Source organism: Chaetodon trifascialis, chromosome 9 (genome assembly GCF_039877785.1).
Source record: "Chaetodon trifascialis isolate fChaTrf1 chromosome 9, fChaTrf1.hap1, whole genome shotgun sequence".
In the NCBI taxonomy this organism is placed as follows: Eukaryota; Metazoa; Chordata; class Actinopteri; order Chaetodontiformes; family Chaetodontidae; genus Chaetodon; species Chaetodon trifascialis.
The window spans coordinates 22,598,490-22,626,386 of NC_092064.1; the positions used below are offsets into that span (position 1 = coordinate 22,598,490).

General features: G+C 43.3%; 1 protein-coding gene across 2 annotated transcripts; it reads right to left on the reverse strand.

Moving 5' to 3' along the window:
* Positions 1–1,071: 1,071 nt before the first annotated feature.
* rpa1 (replication protein A1) lies at positions 1,072–27,232 on the reverse strand. 2 transcript variants are annotated; one of them, XM_070970422.1, is made up of 17 exons: positions 27,081–27,232; positions 26,641–26,688; positions 25,875–25,953; positions 25,344–25,452; positions 25,124–25,212; positions 24,911–24,985; positions 23,598–23,715; positions 22,209–22,311; positions 22,041–22,109; positions 21,531–21,723; positions 18,626–18,762; positions 17,193–17,341; positions 10,654–10,783; positions 7,702–7,878; positions 6,795–6,902; positions 6,423–6,509; positions 1,072–1,826 (listed from the first exon to the last, which is right to left on the reverse strand). In XM_070970422.1, the coding sequence occupies exons 1-17, from the start codon at positions 27,108–27,110 to the stop codon at positions 1,722–1,724; spliced, it is 1,806 nt and encodes a 601-aa protein (XP_070826523.1). In that variant the 5' UTR covers positions 27,111–27,232; the 3' UTR covers positions 1,072–1,721. The 2 variants fall into 2 exon arrangements, with proteins under 2 accessions (XP_070826523.1, XP_070826524.1); XM_070970423.1 differs by having other exon boundaries at positions 23,598–23,712; positions 27,081–27,208.
* Between the last annotated feature and the right edge of the window lie 665 nt (positions 27,233–27,897).

Genomic DNA, 27,897 nt, shown 5'->3' on the forward strand with positions numbered 1-27,897 from the left:
TCACCATGTTGTGTGACAATCCCATTTAGCCGCGCTCATCCAGTGCTAATAAAAACTGCCATGTGCAAACTATTCCTAAGTAACAAATGTAATTCAGTCCAGTTAGTGAGCCAATCTCATCCTAACAAGTGCAAAATCCATTTAAAATGCATTACAACTTAATTTTTTACTTAACTAGAACTGCATAATCGGCTTAATCAAAATTACAAAACCGGTGTGAGAAGTGAAACATCAAGCGGTTTCATCTGAGCCCAGCTTTGAACAGTTACACTTTCCCTGCTTCAAATGAAAGCTTGTGGGATGCCAGATGTAAATGAGGGCACAAAAGACCTCTCTCGCCCCGGCTCCCTGCGGAAACTGCTAGATTTACCCTGGCAGAAGTACAACCTTTGTTTTCCAGCAGAGCTGTGTGCATCACTGAACGTTTCAGTTCAGATGACAAAGGAGCCACCAGGTCCTATCAGGCCCTTTCTGCTGCTGCTGCTGCTGCTGCTGCTGTATGATGGACCGCCAGTTTGAGGCAGGAATGGGCCGAGGCATCCTCTGACACCTCCTACAACAACTGACTTGCGGCATTAAAGATGTATCGTAACATTAAGGCAGACAGAGGGAGCGCATTACTAGTTAAAACAAAACAGCGTCAGCAGTGAGATGCGAGGAGGCGATCGCGGGCAAACTCGAATCAATATCTCCAAGCACGGCTGGCAAAATAAAATAAATAAGTCAAACACACCTTTCCTTACCATTCAGAGACAGGTTTCATCCATCTAAGCACACTACAGGCAACAGATGCAGCGCTCAGCAGAAACGAGATGTTATCACAAGAAAAATAAGGCGGTGCAGCCGCACTGATGTTCTGCTTTAATACAACATGAAAGTCAAGTTTGCAGGGGAATCTGTTGCGCATCTGAGCAAAACCCGAGAAGATGGAGGGCACTGTGTACCAGCCCTTGAGAAAAACCCCCAACACACAGTGCAAATAATAGTCTGCATGTTTCCATTGGCAGGTCAGGATCAGGTGCTGTAAGAGAAAGGTGTGTCAGCTCCATATTCACATATTAAAGACTAGAACTCGATTACAAACATCTTTATTATCACCAAAAAAAACATTTAAACCAAAAACAGGCACTGAAAATATGTACAACACCTTGTATCTACTTAAACAGAATGCAGTACATTTCCCATTAGGTCTGCACTGTGCATGTGTATATGTGCTTATATTTGAAAGTACGTGAGAGGCCGAGGAAAAGGGAAAAAAGTGGGAGAGTAAACGGTCTTATCAGGGATGTGCAGGTCCAGCCCAGGCATTTTGAGCACGCTTCAGAAAGTGAAAAAAGCGCGAGCTACTGTGCTGGCCTTGTGCTTAAAGCAGCCACCGCCCCCACATGAGCACAGCACACGCAGGGGCGACCGGCTGACTTAAGACAGACACAGTGATGATTTCTTTTGTGGCTTACTGACCCACTCTCTGCTCCGCTTCCCCAAATAACAACGAAAAAAAAAAAAATGGTGTCTGTTATGTTCACCAACAAAAACAGCTTCCAGAATCAGGTCACGAAACATTATTTCACAAAGGAAAAGGTGAACAGTCACAAGTACACTGAGGATTCACAAGGAAGTCAAAAAGAAGAAAAACACATTTGCTTTCTAAGCAAAACACACATTTAGAGCTGTTTGTCGGCTTTACGGGAACAAAGGAAGAACCAGAACATCATAAGCGCCTACTGGGCGGCTAGTTTCCTTATGTTCATTATCAACCTCTTGCTGTAGTCCTTATGGTCAACAGGCTTCACATCCATCACAGTGGCCTTGATCCTGGATTCATCCTGTCAGACAAACAATAAGAAAACCATTCGGATGAAAATTAGCTTGCACGCGTCTGCTCGGATTTGAGAGTTTTGGTTCAGATGAATTCTCAGGCCCCTCAGCCGTGATGAAACAGGCAAGGCTCTGTTACACAAGTCCACACACACAAACGCACACACACCACACTCCCTTACATTTATGCAATACAGACCTAATCTACTGGAAACGTACAATATATTGGCACCTTCCATTCCCCTGTGACAAAGCGAGTTAATGTGAGACATTTGGACCGAGCCTCCGAATTGTGTTGGCATTCATATCAATGCTTCACAAAAAAAAGAGGCAGCTTTTAAAGCCATAACCACCTCCACAGCTGTCTAGACAGGGGAAGGTCATTTCTACCAGGGCCATTATTCTCCGCATTTAAACAGAGGTTACACTCATTTTGTCTCCATTAATCCTCTGCAGCTCAAGTGGGTGAAATGGAAATCCTCTTCCTTTGGACTGGTGCCCACATTCTTTAAGAATAGCCTGCTATAAATCTTGTTGCTTGTTTTTTTATGATGCAAGAGAAATACAATATGGGCACATTATATCCAAAAATATTAAATTGCAGAAAACTGTAGTTTGATATAGAGCAGAATGAACAAGATTGAGCTGTTACGCTTTGCATCAATTCAGGTAAATGAACTTGATACTAAAACTTTGGACAAAATGAACATGTCATTCATAGCAACTCTTTAAATTAGAAAACAGATGCAACTTGGGAAAGAGGGTCAAAAGCCTCCTCATTGTGTAGCACAGCGATCCAGGTGGACAGAACTACATATGAACAGTTGTTAAAGGTACCGTGTGAACGCTCGTAGCACCATGGAGAAATGCTTAATGAGTATGTGCATGAGTGCACATTCCTACAGTGGGTAGACGCAACATGCCACGAAACATAGTCATGCACCAAAAGCAAGGTGAGGATGGCGAGCGAGCGGCGGGATATAAACGCTGCATGATTCAGAATTAAAAATAAATAAAGACAAATCAGTTTTGCAAGTGTTAAGAGAGAGGGGAGGAAAAAAAAAAAGCGTCAGGCCTCAAGGATACACAATGTGAAACCTTGAATATAAACAAACTTCTTTTTTCAAACCAGAAAACTCCACAGGGCACCTTTAAGTGTTGTAAAACCGTCGTCTGGGTTTCTAAAAGGTCACACATAACTTGCAGATGAAGAGATGCGTAGCTCTGTGACTTGAATGTAATCATTAGTGCAGACCTTCACGCTTCTGTGTGTCCGGCTACTTTTACACACTGAGGTTACGTCATGTTTAGGCAACAGTGGAGGGAAATCCGTCAGATCTCTGACTGGAACGTGTTCGTCAAAACAAGCGCGTCCGCTCCTCGATTTCGTTTCACCAGTCTAATTATGAGTGTGCACGAGAACACACACCCTGCCTCTCCCATCTGACCAACGTTGTGGAGCCTTGAAATTAAATAAATGCACTATGGAAATAAGACATCTGCAAATCTAAACCATAAACCAAACGACAGCAGATACCATAAATGTCAGAAAATGTCATTTTACTGCATTTAAATTGTTGGTATTAAAATTTGATAACCAATTTGTTTTTGATCCATGACACAGTAAAAGCAGGATTTTCTTCCTTCTACATGAAATGAAGGAGTAATAGTAAAGATGATCTCTTGCTCATCTTAAAGAGAAAGCCGAATTATGAAGACATAAGACATCTTAACAGCGTTACTGTGGAAGCCTACATTCAAGACATGCACCGACAGTGACGCTGACTGTGGCTGCAGTTGATGAGTGGGTGAGTGAAGCGTGTGTGTGTTTGTGTGTGAATCTGTAAGCAGCCAAAATCACACAGCCAGGTTTTGTGTTCCACACTTGAACAACCTGTGCTGCCCCTTTCCAGCAGCTGCAGAGTGTGTGTGTCTACATGTGAGCACAAGAGAAACACACATAAATTTGCTCTGATGTGACCTTTTTTTTCCTAACTGCTCCAAACTTGGCAGGAACATTTACAGCTAACAATGGCCGAGGAAACCAACCATTTCATACGTGCAAAACAAGACATGTTATGTCCTGTGCAGCCTGTGACATTTGCGGGATTGGGAAATAGCAGCAGAGTGAGTTCTCCTACTTTCTGTGTGCTAAAGAGCAGCTAGCCTGACCGTCATACAGCGTGTCAGCTTCAGGACATTTCTCTCCCTTTAGCCGTCGGTCTGTTAGCAACACCCCATCTGACGTCATCCAGGGGTCAGGTCACCCGTCCTCACGGTGGCGAGGGGAGGATGCACCGTGGACGATGTGTGCAAACTCAGATGCAGAGATAGGTTAGCTGCACTGGCTAGCTAACAAGCAGCACAACGTTTACTTCGTCATCTCTGCGGGCAATGAACTGGCGAGCCCGGCCTCTGGGCATAGCGGTGTTTTTCCTACATGCCTCTACGACGCACAACGTAAGACACCAACATTTATAGAGCATGCTGCAATCAACCTACGATTAACCTGACCACTGCACACAGTGCTCCATCAGTGGTTTTTAGCCTGGTGTACCAGCAGTACTCAGGACAGCCAGTGCTGGGAGCCACTACCCTGCACACTCACACCCTCACACCTGCACAGTAACCTCAGAACAGCGCAGCAGACTTCATCGTGTAATGAGCATCTCGTGACACAGACAGTATTTAAAACTCAGGAAATATCAGTTGACCTGCTGTTTGCTTTCAGGTCCACACTTCTGTTTGAAACTGGGCCTGCTGTGGTCAAGACTGAAATGAAAAGCCGTGAATGTTCAATATCACTGTTTTCATCAGCGTCATCCTTTTGAGACACTTAAATCAGTAACAATGTCTAGACATCGTCTACAGGGACAAGGAGACCTTAATAACGGCGCAACAGTTCGAATATTACAGCCGCAAGCAGACGTTCCTGATGGCGGGCGAGTTAAACATGTAGACTGTCAAACAGTGATAGCATTTATAAGGCTGTGTTTTGACTGTAATAACACATTTTACATTCAACCACTGACATCTTGAGAGTTACAACACGATTACCTACACGCAATATCTGAATATCAATACTTTGAACGGCAAAACACAACTTTGATTTGTATGAAAATGATCAAATCATGCGTCACGCCCACATGAACCGATTTCACATCACACTTGTTTTGATGAACATGCTGTAATTAATCAGAGTGCTCGATTTAATAGGATCAAGTAAACTATATCAAGTGGTATGGCTGTTCAATGGCACGACACATTTATCCTTAAAGTGTCTTTATGCTTATTTGCTAAAAATGCTGAGGCCAGAGTGACACTAATTAACGCTTTGACTTCATGGGACACGAGGATCCTTTCAGAACATCATGCTAATGTGAGTTTTGATTCAGCACGATGTTATAGGGCTGCAACTTTTCAACAGTAATCTATTAATCTGAAATATTTTCAATCAATAGTTTAGTCTATAAAATGTCAGGAAACAGAAAAATAAACATTTTGACATCTTCAAATTGCTTGTTTTGTCTGAACAATCAGCCAAAACTGCCAAATTCAATAAGATAAAAGAGAAAAGCAGCAAAACATCATATTTTAAAGCAGGGAGAAGGCAAACTTGTTAATTTGCATAAAAGATAACGATCATAAAAAGCTTCTTTTGACGGTCTAATTGCATATGTATGCATGCGGCTAAACATCTGATGTCTACCGTCCCAACATGAGGCATAGCCAGGGTGACCTTTAAATGTGTGTTTTAGTGTTTTAATGTCATTATAATGGATAATGTCATCGTGGTCCTCATGTGAGTGCTGCAGGTTTTTGATTGAATTACAAATGAGCATAATTTCGTCAGCTCAACAAAGCTTAAGTCTCACTATGATACAACAGGATAAATGAGTGCCATTAAGCGTTAAGGAGCTGCTCAGTCCCACATGAAGCATATGCAACAGTGTGCGTATGACAACATGTGAGAGCACAGCACAATGGCTGGCTTGTAGCACTGAGAAGCAGAAATAAAGCGAAAGAGGGGTTGCAGGTGTCTCTGTTGAAGGAATATGGAGTTTGGAGGCAGCAGCCAATACATGCTTGTGGCAGTGCCATTGGCAGTTGGGACGCTGCGCTGAATGTGACAGACACAGTGGCCTCTTCTGTGTGTTGAAGGCGGATGCAGCCTCTGGCTGGGCTCCAGACTTCCTGCTCAGAGTCCCAGCTCAATCAATTCTTTTATGTGCCTTCCTCAAAACAAGCCTCTATCTGTGTGGCCTACAGGAAATAGTGACCATGACTAATCTGTGTCTGCATCCCTCACAAAGACACTGAAAATGAGCAGCGTTCTCGGAGGTGGCTCTGTCAGTCAAAGTGAAAGCAGGGTTTCTTTGTTAATGAATGGGAAAACTATCAAAGAGGAATAAAACATGAAGAACTTGTTTGTGTGCCATGCTTTTTCAGCATGCAAAGGAACGATGCTTCACGGTTTTGAGGCAGCAGCATTTTTTCCTCCCAGTGTTTAACACAGGCATGTTTTCTATGGCGGTTCAGCAGTATGGACCATCCGCAACCTGCAAGCATTTTATCTGATGAACCACCAGCCCTGCTTTACTTACATTATAGGTTTCTAGCTTCACTCGGCTGCGGAAGACAAAGGTGTTGAAGTTGGCTTGTTGGAAGATTTCGTCAAAGGCAGCTTCATTCTGAAATTGAGAAACATTTGATCAGTTCAATTTCAAGATGTATGAAATTCATTTTGTCCAATGTTTGTTTCATCATAGTTTCGAGCACAATATATATATAAACACTGGAAATGACTCAAAGTAAGTATGTCGGGAAGAAACAGAAAAGAAGGTGTCTTTGCCACAAATCTCTCAATGCAGGAGTGAGAGTGTGTGTGCAGGTTTGACAGTGGCAAAGTCTGAAGTTTAGCTCTTGCCCCGGCCATTCCCCGAGGCCAGTATCATACTCAGGAAGGGAAGTCTCACCGAGTCCTTGAGCTGCCCCAGGTAAGCTGCATTCTGGCCCAGGATGGCTTCTGCACTCTCCTGGAAGCAAGTCACCCATTGGTTGTCCCCATAATCTGCGATGTTGGCCTGTCGAAGAGCAGAGAAAACAAAAGAGGGAATGGGAAGAAATGTTAGACGTACACACAACAATAGATCATCCGTCTAATTTGATACTGCAGTTAGCTGATGTTTAAATGGTATTTCTACTTTTCAACACATCTCTGCGCTCTTAAGGAATCATTAAATCCTCTAATTAGCCCATATCCTGCTGGCAAGCCTGGCAAAACACGCAGAGTCACGGCGCACTTGTGATACATACAGTGGAAGCAAATTCACAGCTTATGCTACAGCTTGTGAAGAATAACAATATGTCAACTGGTGAGTGGTACAAAACAAAAGCAGCTTATTTCAGGCCTGGCTGCAGTTGCTCTGTTGCTGACTAAGTGAGTTTTTGTATTCAATGTTGCTGTTGTTGGCTTTTTTAAATACTGTCTGCAAACGAGCTGAGAAAAGGGCCTACATTTGTGTTCCTCCCTGCACTATCTGTAAAATGACTAATGACACAGCATTTAAAGCTGCAGCAATTAACCCAACAGAGCTCCATTTTAAACTCAAGTGTAAAAATGTGCTTTAAATGTCTCTAAATGTAACTACAAAGAGCAGATTGGGGCAGCGCTGAGCCACAGGGAGCGGGCCATAATGGGAGAGCGTGGCTCGAGTCCAGGAGACAGAAAGACGAGTAAGGACAGTGAGTCAGGAGAAGAGAAAGACGGGGTAGCACAAGCATCTGCTCGGACCGAACCGGGAAGAGCAGGCACGTAGGATACGAGCATTAATACATATGTTTGTGTGTGCCGCTGAAAACGAGTTAGAGGGAGTCACTTACAGAAAGGATGAGGCGGTACTTGAAGTTGGGGAACTCTTTGTCACACTTCTCACAGCGGAACATGCCATTCTGTTGGTCTACCACCTTCTTGTTGCAGTCCTGGCTGGGGCAGGCCATGTAAAGGCAGTTTTCCTTGCGCAGGTACACAATGGTAGCGATGCAGGTGTAGTAGTCTGCCTGAAAGGGAATGTAAACAAACAAACTTCTCACTGGATGTCTTCTCTCCGTCACGACCTTTGCGTTTTGGATGTTAAGCATGTTGACTGTTGAGAGCCGGGAATAAAAACAGCATGAAATTAACATTAAGATGACATTTTAAGGAGCGTATCGTGGTGGATGTGAACAGTCAGAGAGCAACGTTCGTGTAGCAGACGCACAAGTTACACTCCCAAACAGAATCCTTATTTCTCCGACACAAATGCAAACTACTGAGGTAGCTGCTGCTGCTTTCATGGGCATGAGGCAAACTTCAGACACCGGCTGCACATACACAGCATTCGGAAAACATTCCCAGTCGGAAAGCACACAAGCAAGTGGCGTGGATTTCACATTGGGTTGAAATAGCTGAGCACCAACAGATTTGCAATAATGAAGAGAGGAAAAGTTTTGACATGTTTGCAGAGGAGTCACAACGCCTCTCCTCGTCTGGAAGGGTTTCCTCATGCGGGGCAGGCCCCAGCGCACACCAACAGCTCATTGCTTTGGACGGAGCCTCCCACTAACCTCAGCACTGCGACTGCAGAGTGGAGACTCGGCCCCTGTATGCTGGGATAAAGACTAAAGGTGCCTGTTCACGCGGAACAACAGAATACTTGATAATAAAAACAAAACAAATAAAATTTAGAAGTATTTTCAGTGCTCCAGCTCAAGTGTACACACCAATATTTCAGTGATCTGGCCGTCCTGATTCATTTTAATGGCAGAGCAGCTTTTTCAAACTTAGTACAGTCAAGAGTGTTACAGCATCCTCCTACTGGTGTTTCTAATGTTTGCTAATGAATCAAACAGGACAACAGCTTAGTCTCCCTGAAGTACAATGAAAGTGAACGAGAAACTCTCCTCTCTCTTTCCTCCAAGCGCTGACCACTGCGTCTGTATGCGAAGGCCGTCGGACCCCAATTAACTTCCAGCACAGGACAATTGATATTTCATGTCACTTTGGACAAACAAAAAGCCCAGAGGAGTGTGGGTAAACGCCAGCAACAAAATCAGAGAAAATCATCCTGTTCCAAGACAATGAGCTGCTGGCTGCGCTTTTTTAATTAGTGCTTTGATTTTTACCAAAAACAACCCAGACACCAACCTCCGCTGCTTTTCCAAAGGAGGTCCAATTAATCAAGTAAATACCTCTTCAATTAGCGTGCGACTGAGCAGGGCTGCCACAGCGGGAAGAAGAGAGAAGAACTTGTTTCTCGCCTCTGTCACGGGCCTTTACAAATGCAGTGTCAAGCCAACAAGAGGAGGGTGACCAGTTACTGTCAGAGAGGGCACGGGGAATGTGCAATGTGGAAACTTGAGATTGTGACACAAAGACTTTGTGACAGGAACAATTAATTGTAACAGACTTTGGTTAGGGGGGCTCTTGAGAGGCCTGACCCACATGCCCCTGTGTGTGGGATGTCTCAGAGGGGTTGAGGACAGCCTCGGCTCAGCTTCTTTGTCAGTGCCGGGCCTCATCACACGCCATGCCGAGGAGGAGCAAGAGCCTCCATAGCCCAGGGGTCAATCGTTTCCTCCTGAACAGCGGGGAGCCTGTGCCAGGAGAAGCCATTCACCTGACAGGGGCGCTAATGTTTACAGTCAGGATGTGGGCTGTGGAACTTAAGAGAAAAGAAATAGCCTCCAGATGATTGAATTGCTTATGTGGCTACGTTAAAAGGAAGCACGAGGAGGAACAATAAGCCGCTCCTGCTATCTGTGACTGGAAATCCAGCAGCTCTGACCGCAGAGGAGAGAATTATGAGGGCATGAGAAGCAGGACATGGTCACTCACAGCCTCGAGCAGCAAACAAAAACAACAAGCAAAAAAAATTTAATCCAAAAACGCTCATTCTCCACAACATATTTTCACTTAATTGGGATTTACAGATAGCTGCTGATCCTGTTTAATCCATGTTTTATTGCATTTCTCTTTGTTTGCTGGGGAATTATGGCCACTCAAGTCTTCTTTGAGCCTCCAAATAGAAAACACCCCCCCCCAACACACACTTCCTGTGCCGTCTTTTCCAGCCAGAGTAGAACCACAATCACTTGGATCTATTAATTGTCCTAGTCTTAATGGGATGTTTTTTATCATACTGTGATGATTACTAATGTGCAGAGCATGTTAAATTACATTAAATTAGACAAGTTAAGATCTCTGCACAGGCCACATTATCCGCTCCAGACAATTTATACACTGTGGGCACAATTTCCCTCAATAGCATAAGTGGGAAAAAAGGGGAAAACTAAAAAAACACATTGTACTTTTACTTATCTTGGTGCAGAAATTTCATTACAAAGGGCAAAGAATAGAGGCCGAGTAATCTTTGCAATCAATACCGGAGATAAATGTCACTTCACCATGAACATACACCAAAAAAGTGAGAGGACACCCACAACACAGGGGGATTAATGAGCAGAAGAAGATCAGGAACCTTAGCAGGATGCGATTTGAAGTGATTTTATGAGTCAACGATGATGAGATTCATCACGCTGAAAAGGTACCACTGCAAAGCAGAGCTGTGAGTGACAAGGTTACACTGCAGCAAGGTTTCCTAGACCGGCACTGTGAACCATGCACAAATGCAGTTTGACTGTGAACACTTTCATATTTGTTGTTTGGGATTCAACACCAGTCTTTCAGTTTGTCCTTGAATATCTTCAAAGAATCATCCTTGAATAACAATATGTCTGGAGTTACCATATCTTGAATGTTTGAGTGTGTCAAAGGAAGGCTGAGCACGTGGGTACCTTGTCTCCATGTCCCAGGTGCTCGGTCTTAACGTCAGATAGAGTCTTCCAGTTGGTGTTTCCTCCCCCGCTGCCACCCTTCATCTCCGTCAGGGACTGTCCCTCCATGGTGTGGCCCTCTTTGTCATACCTATGTGAAAGAGAGCCAATACCAGTCAATGGTAGGACTGCAGCTCGCGATTATATTCATTACCAATTAACTTCTTGGTGCATAAAATGACAGATAATGGTTAAAACTAAAAAAATCTATAAATGAGCATCACAACTTCCTAAAGCCAGCACACTCCTATTGCTTCTTTTGTCCGATAAAGAGTCCAAAACCAAGATTTTAATATTCTAGGGGATGAAGACAATCTGAAAATATTTACTTGCGAGAGGCAGAAATAATTCAATATTCACAGTTTTTGCTTAAAAAGGACCTAAAGGCAAAAACCGAGATTAACATTCTGTCATTAATCAAGTTCTGCTTTCAGTTCTATAGTTTAATAAACTCTACAGTCCGTCACGTTTACCCAGATAGAAGAAATCATTTTAAGAAAGATGCATTTCCAGTTGAGAGATTGATGCTGTTTGTACGCTGAAGCCTAGTTTTGGACCGCAGCTAAATGGCTTGATTCCACCGGGCACGGCTACGTGGCACTCTTTTTTGTCCTCCACACAGCTTCATTCCCCAGAGCGAGCGTTTTAGAAGCGGAGCGTTTTGCATGCCTGATTTTGTTGACTTGCTCAGATTTTGTTGATTTAGTCATTTTTCCTTGATGTCTGTGCTTCCACGAGGTGTAAAGCAGGCGACGTCGTTCAATGGTTTCTTTTTCCGTCTGTTTTAATTGCGTTTATCGTTTGCACAGAGCGGATAATTTTGAAAACTGACTGGATTCTCAATGCTGTTCCTGTGTCTGACTTCCTGTCTGGCTCGATCGGCTCAGCGCAGCGTGACGTAGCTTCCGTCAAATAGACTCAGTTCCGGGACCCTTCTGAAAACGCAGTGGGGGGCTCCCCGTGGAATCACAGGCGCTGTCTGCCGCATCCATGGACTCAAGCAATAATTCATTTTGATACATGTGAACCAAAGCAGGAGACGCCAACGCACTGCCGTTCATACAAGTGTCACCAGGCTGCATTTAACAGTTATCTTAAAAAAAAGGCACAAAAAATCTTGTTCCAGGCAGCATCCATTTGTGTTTGTCAAAGCAGAGATGCCTCAGCTGAGAGCAAGGCAAGCCGAGAGGCTTGTGAAATGAATCAACAGCAGAGGGACAGATGAGCTGGCCAGGGTCAGGGCTGTTACAGTGATATCAGAAACCCATTTTCGCCCAATGTTCTCGGTAATTCAGGAAAGACAATAGGAAGATGGAAGGCAGGGTAGATGGAGAAGAAAGATGGGTGGAGGTGAAATGCAGTTGGGGGGGAAATAACAGTTTAAAATGGTCAGAGAGATCAATAGATCTCACTGATGTGTTGGCCACAAGGCAGAGTGGGGCACAATAGGGAGGTCAGGTTGTAAATACAGAGAGCACGCCTTGCTCCTGGAGGCATGACTAATTGAAAATATCCCCATTAACACTTCAGACTGTGGCCAGGGAAACACACAGGCTGCCAATTTCCCACTTGTACTGACAAATGTAAGCAATTCTTCACGGTGACACCAGATTCCTCAATAGCATACCTGCGCTGCTTTGCTTTAATTGCACCCAGTTAAGAGCTTGCGAAAAGGTATTCTGACAAATCAAACATGGGAGATCCCGTTTTCTGTCATGGGGCAACAACTCACCGAAGACAGACGAGAAACATGCAGTGACAACGCAGCTGGGATGGTTAAAAATGCATAACATTTTTAAAAGGTACGGCTGCAGACTAGTGAGGCTTCACAGTGTCACACGGCTGCTCTGGACATCTGATTTGACAAATACCCAAAAGGACTGTAAAATGCTCAACAAGATGCCACTGTGACAGTATCCAGTTGCTAAGCTGCTGCTGTTTATATCATAGAGACAGCCAGCGCAGGAAACAGAAATGGCACAGGAGACAGTGATCGTGATGAAGGAGACAAAAAGAGGACAAATTAGACCTGGCAGGAAATGTGCAACAGTCAACTGAAAGCGAGCAGATCCCAGCTCAGAGCAGCATGCCTTCAGTGAGACGATCTATCTCAGGAATACTGAGATAGATGACTGGAGGTTGGCAGACACACGTGTGCATGGCATAGACATGTCAAATGTCAGAGTGTCAATGAACAAGGACAGGGTAGGAGCAGAGTGGTGTCAGAGGGAGAGGCATGAGGGGGATGATGGGAAAGTCTCAGTAAGCAGTGTTTTCAGCTCCGGGCTGAGACTCTAATGCCTGGGCTGAGAGTGGAAAACACACCAAAAACACGATTACTCTGTGTTGTGTGTGACTTGCTCTTAGCCACTTCATCTGTAGTGACTGACATGTGGTCACACACTGAGCTACCAGAAACATGAAAGAAGCAACGGTGTTAAGTTTATTCCAAACAACATGGATGAACGCATGTTTCCCTCCATCATCGTGCCGGTGGAATCACAGCAAAGTGTCATCACAGACCGACCACACAGGCTGCAATTTTAAAACCATTTGTGTAAGAGAACACTGTATAATACAAGAGCTGGAGCACAGCAATCTAACATTTACATGTCATTCATCCACCCCAGGACAGTTCTGCATGCATCAGTGGGCTCTCAGTCTGTCACAATAGATGAATTTTAATGAATCGGTCCTAAACAGAGCTCCAAGTACTTCATGGGAGAACAGAACAAGTTGCTATGCTATAGCATTTTTCTGGGTAAAAAAAGGGATTTAAATAGTGGAAAAAAACTGAACTCCCTGCTAACCTGCTATGTTCAAAGAAACAGACCCCAGCAAAATGAAGGAGATCTTTATTTTGGAAAATCATTTATCCCTCCGAGATGGAGCGACAGTTCACATCTTTGTAAGCCTTATGAGAGGTCTTAACTTGTAGCTTTCAGAGGATTATTTTTAGTTAGGAAAGCACTGAAGTTGCTTGGCCTGTACACACAGTAAAATAAACTGTCTGCTGCTCCAACTACTATTTTCACCATCAACTCATCTGCCAATTATTTTCTCGATAAATCAATAAGAAATGTCAGAAAATGCAATTATAATTTCCAGAGAACCCAACCAATTAGTACCCAAAATGCTGAGGTCTTGTCAAAAAACACCTTTGAGGTCTTGTCAAAAACAACACATAACATAGCATCGTGCTAATTAAATGACAGCTCTGTATGGCACCAAGCCGACCAAGTAAAGTGTGCGGGTGCGTTAGTTGAAGGGTACTTTGAAAACAGCGACTGAAACGAGCGAGTGCAAATTCGGTTTAAAACGTTCATTAAGTCAGTTACTAACTCAATTCAGCTAATAACTTGGCACCAGTGACTCAGCTTGTAATCCTTGTTTTCAAATCCATCCGGCACAGTGAAACATTTGGGTAAAATAACAGTCAATGACATAATGAGGTATCATTGTCACCAGACGACTGTTTGCTTCTGGGCTGATATAATTACTGGCCTGACTATATGCTGCAGTCTCTACATGTGGAAATGCCGGAGTCATGATAAGGAAAACAATGAAAATGTCAGCTCGGACTTGTCGCGGTGCATGTCTGAGGACGACAGCATCAGGCTCTGAGAACAAACGTGACAAAATGTAGTTAACAGAGAAGTGACTGTCCTCCCTGACAGTTTGGAAGAAGGCAGCAGCGTCGTCTCTAGATGTGCTGTTGCCACCTAATGGACAACTGCATCTGCGCAGGTAGATGGATCAAACTGTGAAGTCAAAGTTTGACACTGAAAAATTTCACCAAGAGGAACTTGATGTTAGGTTTAAAGCCAAGTTGGCAACATGTGTCAAGTAATCTCAAAAAGAGGGCGAGGGCTTGCAGAACACGCACGCTAACAATGCACTAAGACCCCAGATTAATCCAACATCAAGATAATTAGTGCACAAGGCAGCCTTCTTTTTCATAAGCACACAGGAAAGTGCTGAGTGGCACCACTAATACTCTGCAAGAGTTTGAGTCAACAGCCCACCAAGGATAGACTATTCATTTGAGGAAGTCCCAAAGGTCTGCGCCAAAACACAATCAAATTAAGACGCCTCCGCATGAGTAAAACAATGATGTTTCAGCAGGCTTGGCTGTACAGTAAAGGCATATCTTTGTTTGGCTGAGAGAGAAAAAGCTCAGGGTTCTTGGGCTGGGAGAGAAAAGGCGCTGGGTTCTTCTGTGCAAGATTAAATAAGTTTCAAAAGATTCATTCAGAGTTTAATTGATTTGCTTACTAGTTCCATTTTCCACAAATCACTTTTTGGCTCGCAGAACAATCCTTAAGGGACACACTTCGTGGACAGGAACCAACCTGAGACCCAAGCTTATCGCCAGCACAACAAGACACACATTATGTATTCAACAGCTGGCCGTCTTCCAGTGAGACAACTTACTTCTCATCACAAGATATCATCTCTGTGAGGCAGCCTTAAAAAAGCAAGATAAATAACTACAGAGGCTATTCTCTGTGTCATCTTCACAGCATGAGGCTGGCTGGGTGACAGCTCTCAGACAAGCTGCATAACGATCTCGTCCTCACCGCGGTTCTCACTTGGATTGACTTGGATCCAGAGTAATGAGTCAGGTCTGGCCTCCTTCAATCAGTGACTTTTAAACTATTCATTAGCAGGTTCCTGCAAACCTGCAGGTACCCGCGGTCCAAAGAGGACCCACATAGTCCAACCAGTCTTCTTCGCTGGATAAACCAACACAAGGATTTAAGGATCATTATTTCTGGCTGTCCAAGTGAGAAGTGACGGCAGAAAGTGCAGAACAACCTTCTGTCATTAGACAAGAAAGAGCAGGATGTGTGAAAAAGCCTATGCAACAGCAGGGATGTGGAAGCGTGATTCAGGACTTAATGGTGTTCAGGTAAAAGAAAGCGGAAGCCCCAGGAGTGGTCCTGATAATGGAGCACTTTCTATCACAATGTGAATATAAAATAATCCTGTAACAAAAAAAATAGAAGGTTCACAGCAGGCAATCAAATGAAGTAAAAATATAAATTCAAAGAAGTCAGAGGTTGGAGCTAAAACCATCATCAAGAAATTACCATGAGTCGAGAGATCTGATTAAAGAGGCACATCTGAGCATATTTCGCAATTTGCCTTTCTCACCTGAAAAGTGGTCACATTTCACTGCTCTGATTATGCAGATCAGGTCCTCTGATCACGTATAAATACTCACAGCTGCATTCATCAGAGCAGAATAAGGGACCGCGCTGGCCTTGTCACAAAATAAATGTGTTTATTGTCTTTCGTTGCTCGGTGAAGAGCAGGCACGGTAAACAAATGAAACGCTTTGGACAGAATCGATTGGATCTCTGCTCTCAAACAGAGACGTTCGCTCACATGTCAGAGAGGAGGGGCGGACCCAGGTTGTTTAAGTGGGATCCATACGGAAGGCAGATCAATCAGCATGTCACAGCGCTGGACTGAGGTGAGCATCAACCCCGGCCTCGGCCCATGTGACCTGTGCATCATCTATCAATCACGTGCTACTTCATACAGCCATAAACCTTCACATCACACCAGGTGACATCTTTGTTTAAAATCAGATAACAAAAATATCTTTACCCCTAAAACATACACACACACACACACACACACACACACACACAGCACCACATGCTTATTTTTGGCCATGCTGCACACCAGGGAGAGGAAACAACTTAGCAAAGGAGTAACTGAGGAACTGGCACGTGAGCCCAAAGAAAAGATGAAAGCTGGAGCCTTAAATGTTTCTCTCCTCCGACGCAAGAAAAATCTTCAAGGAATAGAGTCACATGCCTCAATTGTGTCAGCACACAATCCTACAACTGCATTTGGCTCGAGTAGTTCTAATAAATTCAGCTGTGATGCAATACGCATGACTACATGGACACAGTTAAGCACTGATTTTTAAGAAAAAAATATCTTGGCTTATTCCCCCATAATGCCGTGTGTTCAAATGAAAACAAACATGAGAACGTGTGCACGCACGCACACACATACACACACGCCGAGAGAAAAGAAATGCTACAATCAACATAATCACACAGAAATGAGTCTGGATTTCATTTCATCTGGAAAGGCGATTAGAGGAGTAAAAAACACATTTCCACAGATTAAGTATGATTTCCATTTATATGTAATGCTTCATTGAGGCACCCCCCCCACATTGTGGCTAATGGGGGAAAACTAATCTTGATAATGAGAATCAGAGCATGCACTCGTGCAACTTGGGAAATGGAAACTCGCTGCTTAAATCCTTTCAGTTCTTCCATTTTAACAGCAATACTTGCATCTGAGAAGTTGGCTTCCAGCAGGGGGAAATACATAACACAGAGCCTTCTGGCATTAAAAGTAAACCACGTTTCATACCTACTATAAAGGCACTTTGTCATGGATATACAACTGCTCAAACATACGTAGAAGCAATTTTCTGCACGGCATTATCTATGGACGTCAGGCTCACTTACCAGCCTCTGAGCTTATACGCCTCAGGGATGTCTGGGTTGATCATCAGGGTGCTGCTGAAGGATGCAGAGAGGGATCGGCCTCCAAAGTCTGAAAGTTTTGCGCCCTTAATGGCGACAATGGGCAGCCCAGATCCATCAAACTTTTCTGCCTAAACAACACAAGAGATAAAGACAGACAATTAAAACTTTGCTGTGACTTGTATTAGTGATTTCCTCTCCTGTTTCTTGGTTTATCAAGGTCTGTGTTGCTACTTTTTTGTACCGAGATTAAGAATCTACAGGATGTAGAGGTGCTTTGAGCTAAATGCAAACATCAGCATGCTAAAGGCTCATTATGACAATGCTAACATGCTGATGATTAGCAGATTTATGCTACAATTTGCCCAATAGCTGTTGAGATATTTCACTGAACAGCGCAAATGTGAATCTCATGGTGGCACTAGAATAAAAGTCAAAGGATAATAAAGTGTGTAGGGTTTATCATCTGGAACCATGAACCTGAACACAAATCAACATTAATTTATCCAAGATATTTTGGTCTAAACCGAAGCGGTGGACCGGCTGAGCGACCAAGACAGCCCACTGCAGAACTAAAGCTATCAACTATAACATTTTTTGTTATTTCAGCTCCAAAATGACTGTTTTAAAATATTTCATGTTTACTTGAGCTTCAGTTTCAGAGCTTTTCAGTACTCTTTATCATAATAACCTGAGGACACCAACTGAGAAAACACAATAACTGTGAGAGGACAAGGGCAGCAGTAAAGCCCTCAGAGATGAGGAGAAAATCCGACGCTGGCTTTCTGGCATAGCCATTGTTCTTTATAAACTATACATCTTGTGTATCTCAGCAAGTCCCTCTGGAAAAGGGGTATCTGTCGAACAAACAAACGGGGAACACTGCGCTGCTTGTCAGGAGGTAAGAAATGGTGGTGAACTCAGCGCAGTCCCTCTGAGCCACAGGTAAAAATCAACTGCAGTCGGACAGTTACTTCATCACCCCGTGACAGCGGATTCAGTCAACGATTTCGAGCACATTCGCCTCCATTCGGCGCTGTACCCGCTGCTGAACGTGTCTGATCCTCAAACAGCGGTCAGCAAATGTGCTGAACAACCTTTTTAATTAACACCTTTCAGATAGTCTCGTCAAAATCTGAAAGCATTTATTGCAGGTGCTCGTGCCGCTGCGCTCGCCTCTGAATGTGTGATCCAACTTTAACTAAGCCCCAGCCATTCAGTCAACGCAGTTAATGGTCAAAAGAAAAAGGTCTTCAGGTTTAAACAATTTCACAAAAATAGTGTTCTGAGAGGCAAGCTTAACCATTACAATAGGCACGTCCAGGCATTGATTTCCTCCACCCAAATAAAAAGCCCCAGACACAACACCTCTCCCTCATTACACCTTTCACTCTCCGTCTAATGTCTATACTCACTTCCTCTCCCCACAGCGTGACCGTCACCACCTTCCCAGACATGTCCATCAGACAGACCGTCCTCTTGGACACCTCTCTGTTGGTCTTGGTGGTGAGGCGGGTCACGTCGTCCACACTCTTACAGACGCCGATCACATCTGTAAAGAAAAACGTGAATCAGTGTTTAACATGAGCGGCAGACACTGGGTCTATTTTTCTATTCCTGATCTGATTGAGTCACACTTGAGGAATAATGACAATCAGGTTTTTATCTTGTTAACATGTCCATATACTACAAATCAAAGGCCAAGCCTGAGCATTTTCCGCATTGGAAGTGCAGCAGGCCAATGACTCAGACAGCCGGGGTTTCATATGTCACAAAGCTAAGGAACCAATCCCGTCAACCTACGCAGCAAGGCGATGGAGAAACGAGGGGAAACAAGCTGCGCATCAGCATTTTGCGAGCCAAGTTTCACTATTATCAAAAGGGCAGCAGAGACGTCTTGTTTTTGGTTGCAAAGCTGCAAAAGAAGACATGGTGAACCTTCATGTTTTATCAAAGGATCTTAAAATCAGAGAGCCAAACTGTCGCCGTCAGCCTTTTCCAGAGCTCTTTTGCCAAAAAAACTTAGATTGAGGCCCAACGCGGTTCCACCCATTAATCCTGGATACACAGCGAGTTCGAGCCAACATGTTGGTCAACCAGTAAGTTTATTTTTCTCCTGTTTTATCTGTTGACTGTATACAAACAAACATGCAGTGTGCTAGTTAATGTTAGCCAACGGTAGCCTGCCAAGTTACGTGATGATTCATGCCAAATGCTGACAGGACCTTTTATACAGCTCAGAGGTGTTGAAAGAAAGTTGCTGCAAACGTTACTCAGACCCGTCTGTCTGATGGCTGAGCTGCTGATGAGGTTCGTGTGTTTGATGAGCAGAGATGAAGCTGCAGGCGAGCAGCAAAGGGGTGGGTGTAGGCAGAGGTGGAGGCTGCTTAGATCCACACATACTACATGAAGGCAACCGTACACACACACAGTTATATGTAAGTCAATGTAAGGCATGAAGGGGATTTTTCTTTTTACGGAAAGAAACTTCTAAATATTTTGATGACCAGAGACGAGTTTTTATGGGTTTAATCAATTCCTGGAGAGGAACTTTGAGATTGCATCATGCACTGCTCATGACATCCTTGAGAAGACCGCGTGGTTTAATTTTCTTGACAAACAGGATCATTCCCACATATGCACATCATAAATACTGATTATGGTGTTAACGTCTACAGGTCACTCTGGGTCCCATGGCTTCCAGCACAAATTGGCTCTTGGGAAATAAGCGATTCATTCCCTTCGCATCAGGTGTAAGGTCAACGGCCTGCGTACCAGGAATTGACATCCATTATGTAGGAGAGAATCCATGAAATAGGCTTTAATTGTTTCCACCAATGCACTCCAGGCATACTTTGTTGAGCAATGCAGTCAAGCATAATAGATGCAGAGCCATTTATCTGTAAAAGTCTAAGAGTGGCACTGCCAACATTACTCATAAACTACAGTATAAACCCCCGGCCCCACTGAGTAAAGGGATTTTAAATGCATTTAACCATGATGAACAAAACTAACGTTTGATGCCAGCTGCTATGTGGGAGAGAAATTACTCAAACAGCAGTACAAGCTGCAGTCTCCATTAAAAGAATTACAAGCAGACTCCTTATCATTACCTCATTTTACCTGTGACAGCATGTTCTCGTTTTCTCATCGGTTCTGTCATAGGGCCCAAAGTCAATCTGCACTACAGGCTATTACTGTCATCGGTATTAATAATACCACTTGTATCTCTCTGCTTATATACTGTAATTACCTCAACCTCCCAGCATATCCGGCTCTACTTTCCGCGACAAACTCTATCCGCTTCTTATGATAGCTTATTATCAGGTGGTGGGGAACACCTCAGCAGGAGCCGGGCTCTGAGTATCGCTTGGTTGGTTTGTGCTTTTTCGCAATACGCTAGAGAGAATTGGGATGTGTTGAGGCCCATTAGCAATCAAAATAGGTGTGTCATCGTGAAGGGATCGAAAAATAAAATTTTGCATTATTCAAACCATTGCTTGATCGTCCTGAAGTGCGAGTGTCCCAAGGTGAGCTAACCATCCTGGATCTGCAGTGAATGGCTGTCGATTATCCAACTTCAAACTAACTTCACAATGGAGAATTTCTGCTTTCTAAATAACCTGTCAAGTACTGGCACTCAAAAAGCAGGCTGACGTTCAATATTCACTCCAATAGTCCCATTCACTACTGTAGGGATTTTGAATGCGACATTCCCCCGTTGTCTCCACGCTCAAGTGCCGCACATAAGCCATTCTAAGCAACTGCTGACAAAAAGGGACAAAAATCCTTTGATTTTTGTTGTTTTTGACTGCGGCCAATAATACAGGTGGCCTACAGGGAGGACCATGATGCAGTGTGTAGTAGGACAAGGCAGGTGTCTAACAAGCAAAGTCTAAATCAGTCTCATGTCATTTTTTGGTCTAACTAGTTGCTCGTATACAATCTTTTATACTGTAAGATAAGTCTTAGTTTAGGCAGTGGGGCAGGTTCAGAGGAATATAAGGGGCTTCAGCCTAAAGATGAACAGATCCAATGATTTTATTCCTCCACTAAATGTTCTAAACTGTTAGCAATGACAGCCTCATTTAACATTTGAGGGGTTTCAAGGTGACAGTTTCAACCTTAATCAAACAATACTTGAATTGTATTGTTGACGAACTTTCCCGTAACGACATCAGGCTTGAAGACTCTGCACAGTGCCATGTCTTTGTATGTGTAGTTAGGGCTTCAGGCCTGGTCCAGGAACACGTTAAGAAACTGAGAACCCATCACAGGTTGGGTTCAGAAGACCCAGTGTGTATTACCCATGCTGCTTACCAACAATGGCGTCTTTATCTCTGTTCTCCAGATCACCAATAGAGACAAAGTCACACTGCACCGTGGGAACGTCACAGCTGTCCTCACAGGGGATGACAGCGGACTCCCCGTTGAGCGTCATCTCATAGTCGTTCTTCACTGATGTGTACTGCTTGTTGGCGATCTTCAGCGAGCACTTGGAGATGTAGTAGACCTGTGTCGTACAGATGGGCGAACCACGTGTTAATCAGAGATCTGGGGAGCATTTCACCTGACTGACTGGCGCAAACAAGATACGACTTCAGACAGTCGGTGGGATCAACAAAGGCTGGCAGATGATCATAAGCCGCTTATTGTACGGGTACAGTGTAGCCAGATGACTCATTCATAGTCTCCGTGGTTTAACTCACAAAGTACTGGCAGCTGTTGCTAGAACAGTATGCGGCCAAATCCATCTTTAACGGGACAGTGAAAGACAGTTTTGGCAGATAATTGGGACATATTGAATCATCATCTGGAGGAACGCCTCACCTTGCCAACCTCAACGAGGCTGAAGAACTTGTCCACCTCTTGGTTGAAACCAGTCACTCGTATCTCTCCCTGTGAGAGAGCGTAACATTGATTAATACGTTACAAACGGTCAGGGTCTTGTAGGTTATGTGCATAGATTAAAAACTGTGTGACCACAATAACACTCACACTCTCATCCACAATCTCCATGGAGAAGAGTTTGCCGTCTCCACGTGAGTTGCTCCATGTGCGGATGCTGCTCTTGTTGGTTACACGGGCACGGATGGTCCACCTGCCAGACGGAGACAAGTCCACTCATGTCAGTGTTTGTTTTTAGAGCACCTCATGGACCCAGAAGGTAACCCTACAAACACATTTCATTCATTCATCCACCAACACGGCCTTTAACAATCTGCCCTCTGGTGGCCCTTTGGATGAATGGCAACGTGTAAGGGCAGCACATTAAAATCATTTACTCGCTTCCACGTCAACAGGCTCAGGGGTGTTTTGATTACTCACAGGAGAGAAAAGCACAGGTGTAGCTAATGACATTAGCGACGGCTCTGTTACATTAAGGCATGCCAGGAAGTCAGCGGCATTTGGCCTCCGCCGGCTCTCCTCAAGAGAACACAGTCGTGAGCAATGTTATCAGTAACACCTGCGTTAGGCAAATCAACACATCCTCCGTGAGACAGACCTGTGCTGTTCAACTGTGGAAGCAAAGAGCAATTATGCTGTTGTATTGTGCTTCTCAGTGGTGAAACAGAGGAAAGGTCACAGCGGTTTTCAGGCTTTTCCAAAAAAGAAGACAGCCAGTATCATACACATCGCTTCAGGCGCCATTATTTGTTTAGATTATTGTTCCCGGAAGTCGGCCCCTTGCTCCTTCTACCCGGTGACATCACACAGATTGTGAAAGACGGCAAGCTATGATTGGTCAGGGACCAACATATCATTCTCGATGAAATCCCGGTGAGAAATTATGACTTTATAATCACCAAACCTGACAGTGACCATGTCAATAGACACAAATATTACGTAGTCTTAATTCTGCATTATAATTATTTTAATTATATATAATTAATATTTAAATTCGGCATTAACAGCTGCAGTCTGTCTGTCTACACAGTAGAGAGTAAAAATGTGAAACGATATCAGCTTTTCTTTAATACATAAACATTACTGAAAGACTTGAGCCGCACTGAGCAGGACAAAGCTGGAAAATGCAGTTGCAGTGCTCACTAGTGGACAAACTACAGAGACACTGACTTTGATCAGATCTTTGGCATTTCTGTTCTGCAATCGCTTGTTATTTTGGTCAACATGCACACCGATGCCGGTATGTCAGGTACAGTGTAATGCTGATTCGGCACGCCTCAACTGACAATAGAAAGCTTCACATGTGTTGTATCTGTGTCAGGGCTATTGCACAGAGTTGCATTAAGTCATATGTGTGTTCCTGAAATTGAACCTATCCAACACCTCACATGCTTTTGCTGACACTTTGTAGAGTTGTTTTTTTTTTTGGTTACTGTACAAATACACACCATTTTGACATATTCTGGGAACCACACTCACTTGGACTGGTAGGGGTTGAGGCTGGCGATGGGCACAACTTTGGAGCTGCCCCCTGGAGTACTGGGCATGGCAGATGGGGCCTTCTTCCCAAAATCTTTACTGAAACCTCTGTTCACTGCTGGAGGAATGAAGAGAGAAATAAATGATCCATGAAGAGCAGTGATGGAGAGAAGTCAGGAGAGAGGCACATGCATTATTCATCAGAGACGAATTACAAAAATCCAATTTCTTTGGATTGCAACTGCTTGATCACTGTAATTATCTCACTTCATGAGGGAAGTTTCATCAAAGAAAAACCTAATGACTTAAAGTAAATTTACCACCGTTGACTCGAGCGAGAGGAAAGACTCGAGCAGGAAACAAAAATCTTGTCAAAGCGAGTTGCTGGAGATGTGTGAGCCAGCATTTCGGCGAGAAGGATGATTCACATGTCACAGAATCAGGGCAGAGTGTGAAATGCTATAACAAACTGGAGCAGCTCTTCCCCAGGAGAGCAGTGCTGCCTGACTTTGAGATTTTCCATTTGAACAAGCGCTGCACATTTGATTTGTGTGCGTCTCACGCGGAGGATTAGAGTTCAAAGTGTCCACTTAAGTCCTCCTACTTTGCCAACCACTGCACTTCTGGTAATTAAGCCCCCAGATCAAGTAGCACATACAGAGAAATGAACAATGACTGTGCTGATGAGGAGGGCGCTTGCCACAACTTCAATTCCCACACGGCAGATTAGAGGGATGAATACCTGCTATGACACACGCGAGAACACCGCAAAAACCCTTCTGACAGCTGGATTGCACATCTCTCCTGGTCCAAGCTCTTTGCTTTGCTGTGGTTGAACACTTACCTTTGACAGTGTTTCAAAAATAAATCTCATTTGCTCATGGGGGTTAATATACAGTCTCCAGGTAGCCTCCGGTGCTACCTGCTTGTTTGTTTGTTTGTGTATTCTGCTGTGCATCCAAAAAGAGAGTTATGATTGACGCTCACAGGCAGAGACATCTGCCTTTCAACACCAGCTCACGGTTGTTAAAGGTTTATGGTACCAAACATTCAGGAGGCGCTCATCAATAACAATGTTATTGATCACACTGTCAGTAACACTAAAAAACTCCTGAAAAAGGTTTAAGAACGCTAAAAATGAAGACGTTTCTCAAAGGGGCTGTCAAAATGACTTGTGTCCAGTGAATCCGAGGGTCACCCGCATTACAGAAAGCAGTACAGAAATGCCGCCATCTGCTGGTTATCTGAGGACTATTCATGCAGTGTTCTTCCACAAAATGTGAATTCTGAACAAGATAAATACTTGCACTCACTTTCATTTCTGTTTTGCTGCTGTAGTGGAGGGCGGATTTCAGGGTTTGCCACAGACTGTGGGCCTTTAGTCTGACCTGCAAGGTAGATTTGACATTAATATTAGCCTGCAGCGACACTGTGATCCATTACAGATGACTGATGTTTACATAAATATCAGTCTCACTTCAGAAACATATTGAAAACAAACATTAATTTGTAGTTTGAAGCCTTACCCTCAGTGTAAGGGGTAGGGTCACCAATTCTTCCAGCAACATCGTCAGCAGACTTGACAACATCAATTTCCAAAATGATTACCACCCGCCTGAAATGAGACACCACCATAAACTGCAGAAAACTGTAGTTTTGAATATGCCGACAGTTACCAACACGTTTATACAGACTGTGGGCGAAGTCTGGATATAAGGAGAAGAAATGTACAGAAAAACTGCATACCGGCCATCCTTCAGTATATTAGTCACATGCCTCTTCAGTATGCAGATGCAGTTTGGGGCCAGTCTGTTCTCTTCAGCCATGCAGTTCAGCTGAGTCGAGAGCATGAAGGCTGCAGAGGTGGAGAAAATTGAGAAAGGAAAATCACACAGGGGCAGCCCAGGTTCATTCAGGGAAGGGCTCTTGAGAATAACTGCGCCTAAAAGCAATCCCACACCCATCTGACATTCAGAGTCTAATAAAAAAAATCTCCACATATGCTTCTACAAAAGCCAATCAAGCCCTGCACATTACTCAACTCCGGCCATTTAAACACCAACCACATTAACCTTTTAATGAGATAATACAGCGTGTATTAAGGAGATCTATGATCCGGAAAAGCCTTAAAAATATGGTTTACTGTTTGAACAATGTCACGTTCGGATTTATTCGGACACAATTATGAGATAAAATCTAATTATCAGTCACAAAAAGATCGATCTCATGGGTCCGAATCGGCTTTCCTATATTCACATGACAGCTGTGTGCACTCACAGGACAGGGTGTGCCGTCCATCACTCATCATCACCCGAAAGCGGGCCGGACCATTTCCTCCCTCAATCTTGCGAATGTTCTGAAACAAAGAAAATGAATAATATATTAAAAAAACAACAACAACAAAAAAAACAAGGTTTGTCTTCCTAAATATTTGTCTGGTGGTGTGAAACTTCATCCTATGACAGCATTTGTTTCATTTAGTTTTGTTGTATGGCACATTCAAAATGAAAGTACGCACTACTTACTGCCTACCTTTGCCCTCCTTTGTTTTGTAAATAAAACTACAAAAGTTCAATTTCTCGTCATGTTAGATAAGATATAACTTTATTGATCCCACGTTGGGGAAATTAGGGTGTCACGGACAGCAAGCAATAATAACAGGAATAAATATAGAGACATAGAAGAGCAAATAGAATAATATATGTGAGTTATGTACAAAAGGAGTATAAAAACAATATTGCCAATGGAAGATTTTTGAAAGTGCACATGGTAAGACATGGATAATAAAATACTGTGTTTTGTACAATTGCACAGAAGTGTATATATATATATATATATATATATATATATATATATATATATATATATATATATATATATATATATATAACACAGTAGAAAAAATGAGGACACAAGAGGGATTTGTTCATGTGGCGTCAATCTTAATTGTTATCAAAAACAGGAAAAGTGAGGCAGAGATGTAGTGGCTGAACAGTCACGTTGAGGAAACATTGTGTGATGATAGTGTGTTTTTGCTGCTCACCACCAACTGGAGCACTGCGTCGTTTCCACCGGTGCCATTTGACAGAGCCTACAAACACAAAGCTTAGCTAGCTTAATTTGTTCTCACATTGAACAAATACGAAGTATGCCACGTTTCGTGTGAAAGCACCTGAAAATGACTATTTTTCCCAAAGTTAGTGGCTGAACTTTCATATCCAATGCTAGCTTAGAGCTCACCTGTTACTGTCTCCGACAATAACGTTAGTAAGATAATTTGCAACTAACTAGAACTGCTAATATCACATTAAGCTAGCGTTAGCTTAAATTTTCATTTACAGAATGTGGAAACGCAAAAAAAATGACTGCTAGCTAGCTTACTCCAGCTGAACAAAAGCTGCACTTCAAACTGCCCCAAATCATCTTTTACACTTTAAAAATCATGTTTTCGTGAATAAGTTTTCCTGAAAAGCTTAACCTTACCTCTATCGCACCCTCTGTGAGCTTCGTCATGTCTGTGAGGAGGTGATTTAGCGATAAAATTACAACTTTACTGAAATGTTAGATAGACAGCCAACTCCTTGCATCTGCCACTGACAGTACCTGGTGTATTGTGCTGTTGGCGCCAACAGCTTGGACAAAAGCGCGAAGTTGCTTCAGTTTCCGTTTCCGCTCACTGATCTGAATTCAGTTTGTCGCCTGTCAGCACCGTGGATATGATGGCCTGGTAACCACTGCAAAACTGACCGGAGAACAGTTGCATGAATGTCAGCGCCAAACATAACGTGACGTCAGATTCTTACTGCGATGCGTTCAAAGTCATAAGAAAATAGGAAGTTTTAATCTCCACCGTGATTTTTTGATTGGAGCTAAACCAAACCTCGGATGGCTGTACGTTTGGAATTATGGTGTAGTGGATGTTTGATGGTCAAGTTATCTAAGAAGTAACCATAATTATTTTACACCACAAACTGTTTTACTGTAAGAATAATATATGAGATGTAGTGAAAACAATGAATTAAAAACCTGTATGACTGTCCAAACTGTCATGACATGACTGTAAAAAAAAATTACAAAAATATATGAAATGACATCAACTCCCATATCCGTTTTTATTAGTTTCATCATTTGAATCATCAGATTTGTCACAGAGACAAGGGGGAACCTGGTGGGGAAGGACCATCGAACACCAGCTAGTTATTCACCAAAGTACACAAAAAGGAAGCTCCACAACCACAAATTGCTGGCTTTGGGATAAAACGTCAGGTATGCATGTGTGACCATCAGCCTTGTTCTTGCT